At 40.1% G+C, this 10,227-nt stretch overlaps 1 protein-coding gene across 1 annotated transcript; it reads left to right on the forward strand.

Annotated features, from left to right (window-relative positions):
- Nucleotides 1-1,853: 1,853 nt before the first annotated feature.
- On the forward strand, nt 1,854-9,143 carry itk (IL2 inducible T cell kinase). The gene is made up of 17 exons (XM_052057859.1): nt 1,854-2,472; nt 2,612-2,716; nt 2,801-2,882; nt 2,973-3,098; nt 3,338-3,375; nt 4,051-4,202; nt 4,298-4,363; nt 4,539-4,593; nt 5,872-5,951; nt 6,058-6,200; nt 6,428-6,502; nt 7,314-7,482; nt 7,558-7,774; nt 7,884-7,948; nt 8,026-8,144; nt 8,352-8,509; nt 8,595-9,143. The coding sequence occupies exons 1-17, from the start codon at nt 2,194-2,196 to the stop codon at nt 8,649-8,651; spliced, it is 1,986 nt and encodes a 661-aa protein (XP_051913819.1). The 5' UTR covers nt 1,854-2,193; the 3' UTR covers nt 8,652-9,143.
- Nucleotides 9,144-10,227: the final 1,084 nt, after the last annotated feature.

A 10,227-nucleotide genomic window follows, 5' to 3' on the forward strand; every position in this document is an offset into this window, starting at 1 on the left:
CATGAATGGCAATATGTGAATGCACAGGTTAATTGTATCTTTTTTTCCATCTAGTGCAAGGTGAACAAACTACGGCCCTCGGGCCGAATGCGGCCCGTTGGGCTTTTTAATTCGGCCCGTCGAAGATTGGTACACAATTAAGGTTCAATGTCAACGACTGCATTCATTTCATTTTGACTTGTAATGACAGGCATTTCAACGCCAAGTGGCGCAGTTACTTGAAGTTGCAGAGCATAGGGAGGGAGGGGGAGACGATACGGAAGCTCGCAGTTGCGCCAATTCAAGCAAATCCCGTTCGATACGACGGAATAAGTGTGTTCGCGCCGCTATTTTCTATCATTGCATCCAAAACAGCAAGTGACTCTTTATTGCGGTGAGTTTTACTGGAATAGCGAACATTTTTATATCCTGTACATCATGGCATTCAAACGAAGAGGAACAGTAATGGCTGCGGAAGAGAAAGTGAAGTGTATCTGATTAAACGAAGAGGGTTAAAAAGTATGAAACATTCAGGAGATGCTTGGAGTATGAAAGACTCAAATCTACAAAACTTTGAAAAACAAGGAAGAGATTCTTGCTCAGTCCGATTCTGGCTGTTTCCATGCTCAGAGTGAATTGCTTGCGGCTCGATGGACAGTCAAGTAAATAATAAGGGTTTCCTGGAATGGTTTGACTGTTATCGTGCGAAAAACCTTCCGCAAACTGGACCACTAATAAGAGAGCAATCGAGTTCCATAGCGCTAAGACTTCGAAGCGTCCCGTGGCTGCCAGCTGGCTGGGTTCAAAAGTTTGTAGCACGACATCAGCTGAGCAACTCTGTCTTGTGTGGTGATCGAGGGGAGGTCAAGTTCAAGACAGTGAGTGAGTGGAAAGAAAGCCACCAGGTCTTTTACTCGTCTCATTTTGCAGCAAAAAGTAACTAACTTTGTTAGATTTTGTCATATACCTGTACTGTATGCTGCAGTTTTTGGACAATATATTGTTGCACTTTGTTGCTTGTGTTGTCACACATGTACAGTATGTTGTTAACATACTTGGACGTTCATACAGGACAATATACCATAGTTGTTTCACTGTTCTCATTAAAAAAAAAAAAAGTATTGTAATACTTTAATGCTTTTGTTCTGATGATGTTTGGTATGGACTGTCAACATATACAAGTTTTTTATATGTACCGTATCTTGTGCTGACCCGGCCCACCTGTCAAATTTAGAAATCAATGTGGCCCCCCAGCCAAAAAGTTTGCCCACCCCTGATTCTAGTGGAAGAGAATTAAATTGTTCTGGCTATCACCACAGGTGACTGGCGTAGATAGATGAATAAAAAGGTATAATTTGTCGTAAGCAACCATTTCCGGACGAATGAAGTGAAGTTGGATCTTTTTTTTTCAGAGCACACATGATGATATCCCAGAGCACAATGGCTGAGAATCATGACACTACAGCATTGACAAATGCTGTAGTTGTACGACAACTTATTATTTACGACAATAAGTTGTCGTATCGTACCTGTGGTGCAAACTATCCATCCATCCATTTTCCGAACCGCTTGATCCTCACTAGGGTCTCGGGGGGTGCTGGAGCCTATCCCAGCCGTCTTCGGGCAGTAGGCGGGGGACACCCTGAATCAGTTGCCACCCAATCGCAGGGCACACAGAGACGAACAACCATCCACGCCCACACTCACACCTAGGGACAGCCTGCCATGCATGTTTTTGGGATGTGGGAGGAAGCCGGAGCACCCGGAGAAAACCCACGCAGGCCCGGGGAGAACATGCAAACTCCACACAGGGAGGCCGGAGCTGGAATCGAACCCGGTACCTCTGCACTGTGAAGCCGACGTGCTAACCACTGGTCTACCAGGCCGCCCTGTTGCAAACTACTGGACTACAAATTTATTTTATGCATATTTTTCAGTCAGTGTTCCTATTTCATCTATCCAACCATCTAACCATTTTCAACACCCCTGATCCTGAACAAGGAAGCCTCTATTTCAATTACTTCAAAAGGTGTGACAATGAAGACGCTTTACACACCAACACAACCACAAACGGGACAACTCAGTGAGAGTGAACACAAAAAAAAGGTTTAAGTTGAATATAATGCAATGATGACTTATTAAAGTGTACTCAATGAAAGTGACAGTGTCTGTATGTGATGAATATGATTCTATGCAGTTGAAGTCCATGTGGGTATGTGCAGTCTGCATCTGTTGGAGTCAGGATGTGGTCTACTAAACTCAGTTACCGGAAACGTCATGCGTTTTATTTATTTATTTATTTATTTTGTGACACAGTGTCACTCAGTGTTTGTTGGGATTGTTGTTGATGTTACCATGTCCTCGAGAGTGATTCTCGATGGTACCATGATAAAAAAATCGCAGCAAAAAAAAAGAACATCTCCATGCAACTACAAGAGGAGACTTTTTGTGCTGGACACACAGGAATTGAAGTATTCTGAGCATCGTCCTGGAGTAAGTATCCAGAGTAACTATTTAATATAAATGGTACTTCTGATCAGTTGAGTCATCCCAAGCTTTTGGGATGGCTTTCCGACATTCGACTGCAATTCCAATCGTATTTTGAGAGAACGTAAAGCTATTTTTGTTTCAGAGAAAGCCAGTACTGAAAGGTACCATCGAGTTATGCAGTATTAAGTGTGTGGAGACAGTCTTTACCAACCTCCCCATTCCGTGTGACTACAAGTACCCCTTCCAGGTGAGGTTCACATTTGTCAAATCATCATTTAAACAGCACAATTCATGAAAAACCAACCCGATTCTCACACGCAAACATCTGCAGGTGTTTCACGGCAACCATTTCCTCTACATTTTTGCCCCAGACAATGATTGTCGTCTGAGGTGGGTGCAAGCTCTGAAAGAAGGTGAGCAAGTTTCAAATTGGATGTATAAGCTTTTAGACAATGAAAATCGCACTGACTTCATTCAACGTCTTTTATTGGTTACTGATATAGAGACAAGGAATAACAATTTGGTCGAAAAATACCACCCACAATTTTGGATGGATGGAAATTGGAAATGCTGTCAGCAGTCAAACAAACTGGCAATGGGCTGTCAAGTATATGATCCAATGGGTTACGGTTAGTATGATCCTTTTCTTTTGTCCTGGAGTTAAGGTCTAATATACAGTTTGTAAGGTGTTCTGTTATGACTGACTTGAAGTTTAAAATTAATTTACAATGCAAAGTTTTCCACGACATTGGAACAATCTAAATGCTGTTCGGGTTTTAACATTTAATTAATAAACATCTGGTATTTGCAAAATGTCCTACAACTTGTTATGCAACAAGTAAATGTCATGTTTTGGATTTTTCCACAGCTTCTAAAAAACCACTTCCTGACATCCCAGTTTCAGAGGTAACCATCTCTCACAAATTCAGTTTATACCAAATGCTGTTTTTGATGTTTGATATTTTTAAACAGTGCAAAAAAACATGACAGCCCCACAAACATTCATCTTTTGTTTTATCTTTGCATCTTTCGTTGGTCCTTGAGTTGTATTTGTACTGGTGACCCGTTCACTACTTTGATTTGTTTTTGTCAACGGTTGTTGACGTCCGTAGATCTAACACCTATGTCGCGGCTTGTAGAGTACCACATTTACGCGTGTCAAACTCAAGGTCCTGGGTCAGATCCGGCCTGCCATATCATTTTATGTTGTCCGCGAAAGCAAATATATATGTCACCCTGCATGATTCTTGCTCACATCTGAACTGAAATGTCACACTGTCATGTGTAATGATTGACATTGAGATTTTGCAATACGTTTGTTACCCTGTTTACACTCACTTGAACAATAATTGAACAAACTATTATAGTTGACTGATTTCATAACTCCTCCATCCATTAATTCGTTGTACACAAGTAATCATGCGATAAGACGATGTAACATTTTTGGTGGTTTCACCGTCACTAACCGCACTCTGAGGGAAGATGTAACTCCAAAGTGGCCGGTGACAAAAATGATTTTGATAGCCCCCGACTGAAATGAAGCTCTAAATACCATTGTGTCACAATTTTTTTTTCCATTAGGTAGAAATACACGATACAGTGCATCGGATGGTTATTGCTTTGCAGAACTACACACCATTTGGATACAGAGAATTGGTGCTTCACAAAGACAAGGAGTACACCCTGACAGACAGCTCCCATCCCGTCTGGTGGAATGTTCGAGATGAAAGCGGGTAAACACAACTATTCTCATCTCATTGTGCCATTGAGCTCATGGTGAAAATGATTTCAACTGTAAAAAGAACCCTTTTCTTTCCTGTCATCACAGGAATGATGGGTTTGTGCCCAGGACACACCTAGCTGAAATATCAGGGAGCAACTTTGAGAGATTTGAGTAAGTTAGCTTTTTCATCCGGCAAGTGTTGCAGGTTATCCATGTTTGTTTGTCCGTTTTAGTCTGTGCATATCAATTGCTTACTGTATTGCAGGTGTGTGTTTCCGGACTATGTTAATGTATTTTATTGTACACATATGGGAACTGGTTTTTCCTCATTTGTTTCCCCTCAAAGATGGTATCACAAGCACATTGCCAGAAGAGAAGCAGAGGATTTGTTGATCAAAGAGGTAAAAGCATCAGCAATTGCATTGATTTATCTTGGCCTGGCATGGTCCTGAGTGGTCCACATATCTGCCTCAGATTTGAGAGGCTCTGGTTTCGATTCTCAGCTGTGGCCTGACTGTGTGGAGTTTCCATGTTCCACCTGTGCATACATGGATTTTTCTTCAGTTATTCCATCTTTCTCTTGCATGACAAAAAACATCAATTTTTGTTATAGACCCTAAAATCTTTGATGCGACAAACTAAATAGCAACTAAATAACAAAGAGGGATTGGCTGTCTAGAAGTGAAACATTAGCTCTGGTCTTTGGAGCACCACTGCCAGCAGCCATGATGACTAGGACTAGCTCGGAAATACAACGGCCATTCTGGAAGCTTAACATATTTTCTCCAAATTCCCGATGTCCACCCCACCTCTGTTTGGCTGAAGTTCAGCTTTAATGTCATTAACATCCAAAATATTGTGCCAATCGCTTTTATAGTTTCACAAGTTGAAGTGGACATGACTAGAGCTGTGCATGTGAATTTCATAAAGTGATCTGATTCAGCATCATAAATGACGTTATTGAAGAAGGATCATCATGTTTCGTCAACCTCCTCTACCCTTGCTCCATCTCCTCGTCTCTTTTTGGGGATCTCTGGTGGGAGTCTTTAATATGCAAACAGAGGAATGAGGACCTAGAGCAGTGCAAATTAAGAAATAAATGAGCCTTCTCACCTCCCTCCATTTTTTGGGGCTGAAAACGTGACCTGGCATCAGAAAGCAAGCGTGTGTTCTTTTATTAAAGGAAAAAAAATAGTAATGCACAGTCAAATGTATAACTTTCATCTATAAATTTAAGCTGATTTCCCATCTGGAAATAGTAACGCATTACTGTAGTTTATTCATTACCGAAAAACAAGGTCACACTAAAGGAAGGCAAAAAAGTCACACATCACTGCACATAAATAAATACTTTGGAAATTATTATCAGGTTATTGCTGTAAACTGTGGTTAAATTTGGCTCCGATACCTTCAACAAGTGTTGCATGGGCAAAATGAATCTGCACCGTGAGAATTTGACATGCCAATGCATGAGACCTTTATAACCATAGAGATGAATTTCCTGCCGTAAAGTTTCGGCAGCATGAAAATGTACCTTTCATTTTCTAATTGCTGCTTCAGACTGTGAGGCCAAGATTGGTATGGCAATGCCAACTCACAATGTTTGCAACAAAATATTGCATAGGCCTGAATAATATCATTTTAATTTGTGCGCGTGTGTCTCTGTGTTAAATATTTAGGGAAAAGAAGGTGCATTCATGGTTCGAAACTCAAGACAGACAGGTGTCTACACAGTGTCAGTATTCACTAAAGCACCGGGGTAATGTCAGCTTTACTGTAAATCACCCTAATCATCATGATGACACCGTTTTACTGTCATACAGTTTGCCTCCATGCAACAAATCTCTTCAACATCTCACCCGTAGAGAAAACGGCGAGAAACAACCATGCGTGAAACATTACCAAATCAGGCGGACAGAAACAGAAGAGTCTTCTTTTTACTTGGCCGAGAAGTATCTGTTTCGCACTATTCCAGAGCTGATCCGTTACCACCAACACAATGCTGCGGGTAAATTTCTGGCTCTCTTTATTTTTCACTAGCTACTGTCTTAAAATGAATGACTGATGCAGAAAGTGGAATGCTAGTTTCAAGCCGTCAAGCATATCAAATTGTTTTCTAAGAGCCAGTGTGTGTGTGTGTGTGTGTGTGTGTGTGTGTGTGTGTGTGTGTGTGTGTGTGTGTGTGTGTGTGTGTGTGTGTGTGCGTGTGTGTGTGTGTGTGTGTGTACCTGGAAGGTCTGATAACACGTCTCAGACACCCGATCACTCAAACAGGCGGCTACTCCCAGGAAATTGATGGTCCATCCAAAGGTAATTCGGTACCGTATGGGTGTGCATGGGCTTGTAGTAACTAATGCAGCGGTGTGGAAAACGCTCACTGGCTCAAGGACTACACTTAAATATGCATTTTGCTTTTGAATATTCTATGAGGCTACATTATACCCCACAGAATAATAATTTTCGATACATTAATTACATTCAAGCCACTGAGTGCATTAATGTTAATTGCTTGATATAGTTAAACATCTCACAATATTGGAATTACTTATTATGATGCGGAGCAGTTCTCCACTACACATGACAATCACAATAATAAGTAATCTTGGATTAATTGCTGTATAACAGTTTCAATTGATCTAATTACTTACATCTTTCTAAAGCCAGGAGGTTTGATACAGATGTTCTTCAATCATGTGGGCGTACCTCATTGTACGCTTGGTTAGTACTTGATAAAGAGAACTATGGTTCAGAGAATGACACTGCATGGGTGGGTTGTCAAAGAGGCCATTGACTGCATGTGACTCCGTATCTGCAAAGTGACAAGGCTTGTTATTTTAAATCACTTGCCAATTGTGCAATGTCTAAATCGGTCGATTGTCTACAGATGTCTGTGAAAACATGATGAGGGTTCATAGATTTTATTTGGTTTAAAATAACTGACAAACTTAAGCTAAGTTGTCAGATTTCATTTGATCAAATCTTTTTTCAGTATTTTTGGGGGCAATAAAAACATAAATAAAGTGCAGGGAATCCTCGTCTTTCAACCGGACACTTTTCTCGTGTACCAATGTGTTTCGAAAGAATGTGGTCTACACTGTCTGTACACCTCTATACTCAACAGATGAGTGGGAGGTGGACCCCGAAGAACTCACCTTTGGTCAAGAGTTAGGCAGTGGACAGTTTGGGATGGTGCTGTGGGGACAATGGAGGGAGAAGAGAGTGGCACTGAAATTCATAAGAGAAGATTGCATGTCGGATGAGGAATTTAAAGAAGAGGCAAGGGTCATGATGTAAGTGAATGCCTTGATTCATTATCTTTTATAATAATCAACGGAGCCAATGTACAATTGTGTCTGTTTCATTAGGAGATTATACCACTCAAAGCTCGTTCAGCTCTATGGTATATGCACCCAGCGTTCTCCGATGTGTTTGGTGTTGGAGTTCATGGAGAATGGCTGTCTATCAGACTACCTGCGAGCCCAAAAAGGATGTTTATCCCAGGACACAATGTTGGGGATGTGTCTGGATGTCGCTGAAGGGATGGCCTACCTGGAGATGTCTAACTTCATCCACAGAGATCTGGTAAAATGAATAAACAAAATAATAATAACAATATTAATAATAGTTGAAAAAATATGTTTGTCACTGGTTTGAGTTGAATTTTCATTCTATGTCACTTTTTCAATTTTAGGCTGCCAGGAACTGCCTAGTTTCAAAGAACAACGTGGTTAAATTGTCTGATTTTGGCATGACGAGGTATTTCACATATTCTCTTCTATCATGGCAACGTTGTAGCTGTATCTCACTCGTCAGTGCTACTTTGTGTGCTTTAGATATGTTCTTGATGACCAGTACACAAGTTCTTTGTGCTCCAAGTTTCCCGTCAAGTGGTCATCACCAGAGGTTATCAAATACTGCAAGTTCAGCAGCAAATCTGATGTCTGGTCCTTTGGTAGGATTCAGTTCTGCATGAGTTTATTGATTTCATATTGTCAAATCAACATATTTGTTCATTTTAAAGTAAAGAAAGGAGAGCAAATTTACCAGATTTTCAATCGACAGCACCAATTTATGCAATGTGTCAGAGCATAGCTTTTCAAAGTTTCATGATTGTTTTGTTTAGCAAATGAATGAATGTCTATTGTCATCATACCTTCAGGTGTTCTCATGTGGGAAGTCTACACAGAGGGCCGGCTTCCTTATGAGAACCAATCCAATGCTCAGGTAGTAGAGTCCCTGAATACTGGCATGAGGCTGCTTAAACCACGACTGGCACCGGAGGCTGTATATCTGCTTATGGAGTGGTGCTGGAAAGAGGTGGGAGAAGGAATTTGATGTATATTGTCGAAAAAGCACACACAAATAAGGGTCATGCATTTACTTTTCATCCATGTCTTCATAGAAACCAGTGGATCGTCCATCCTTTGCATTGCTGTTGCACGAGCTTTCCTTATTTTGAGGCTGTTGAACCACAACATGCGGGTAGTGGATGCTAAACATTAAGCAGAGTTATATTTATTCTGTTTTTTTTTGTGTCAATGGCTAAAGTTTGGCGTTCTTATATATTGTACCATAAATTCATGCTTCTCACACCTGCCTTTGTCATTCCATTTGCACTTTAGCCATTTCATTGCTCTGTATCCATTCACATGCTTTGTATTTACATAGCTGCATTGTACATTGAAAGTAACACACAACTCAAAATTAATTTCCTTCATTCTGTTAAGCAGTGTGTATGAATTTTAGAAGTTCAGGGTGTTCCCCCCCTACTGCCCGAAGAGAGCTGGGAAAGCACGCCCGGGACCCTTGTGAGGATAAGCGGATTAGAAAATGGATGGATGATGGATGGATGGAACTTCTCATAGTTCTCTAGGTTATCTAATATTTCAAGTGTATTTGCTGGTCCAATGCAATGGTCACAAAAGATCAGAATAAACTATTTTACACAATCTGGCAATCATTATGACTACATTATTGATTAAGTAAAGAGGCAACTAATCCACTATGAATCTTTTGTATGTAAAAAAAAAAGTACTGTAAACGAAAACCAAAATATGTACTTACAGTCCAAATACTTTTTTACCACACATAAGATTTTTTTCTGGTATTGGTACTTTACTGGAGCATCTGCCGACTTACTTTCTTTTTTTTTTTTTCAAAACAGATGTCTGTACTGTCTATTCCCTACTTTAACGGGTGGGTTATTTCTTAACATCTATAACTGATGACATGATGTAAAAAGAAAAACAGATGTAAAGTCAACCATGGTTGAGATATTGATTGCTTGAGATCTTGGGAGTGGAGAAAACATGGAGAAAATAGGCACGAATAATGCTGATTTCACAACAGGTTTGGAGGAACAAGGTGTTTTCTCTCCACTGTCTTATTCAAGAAAATTGTTTAAAATTGTCTGCTACAAGAATAGCTTATCGCAACCGTGTCCTCTGCCATCTGAAAAGCTGCAAGCTTCTGGCGTTCTAAAATTATTTTTTGAATTTACACACACAAACACACACACACAAACACACACACACACACACACACACACACACACACACACGCACGCGCGCACACGCACACACACACACGCACGCACACACACACAAGCACACACACACGCGCACACACACAAACACACGCACACGTCAAGTGTATTTCTTCGGTCGTTATTATTTGAACATTTTTATTTTTAGTTTGCCAGTTCACGGCATTAAATGTACCAGAAAATAGCTGAAAAATTGAGCCAATTTGAGCTAGCTCTTAAAAACATGACTCGCAACCTAATTTTCTTCTCAGTTGCGAGTTCAATTTAAATAAATAAAAGAGGGAAACTATTTTGTGTGCTGAAAAGTTATTAAAACTGGTATTGTAATAGGAAACATTTGCATGTGTACATTTCAGTCTCGTTAGTGATTTCAGAAAAAGAATCAGAATCATCTTTATTGGTCAAGTATGAAAAATACACAAGGAATTTATCTCCGGAAGTATACATTGTCTCTTTTTTTATTTTATATATAAGTAACTACTATCATCTC

This window comes from Hippocampus zosterae, chromosome 1 (genome assembly GCF_025434085.1).
Source record: "Hippocampus zosterae strain Florida chromosome 1, ASM2543408v3, whole genome shotgun sequence".
Lineage (NCBI taxonomy): Eukaryota > Metazoa > Chordata > Actinopteri > Syngnathiformes > Syngnathidae > Hippocampus > Hippocampus zosterae.

Excerpts from the sequence above, each read along its gene's own strand:
- itk (XM_052057859.1), top strand. The coding sequence starts at position 2,194 with ATGTGCAGTCTGCATCTGTTGGAGTCAGGATGTGGTCTACTAAACTCA. Across the intron at positions 2,883-2,972 it reads GGTGCAAGCTCTGAAAGAAG|AGACAAGGAATAACAATTTG; the intron begins GTGAGCAAGTTT and ends TTACTGATATAG. Across the intron at positions 3,099-3,337 it reads ATATGATCCAATGGGTTACG|CTTCTAAAAAACCACTTCCT; the intron begins GTTAGTATGATC and ends ATTTTTCCACAG.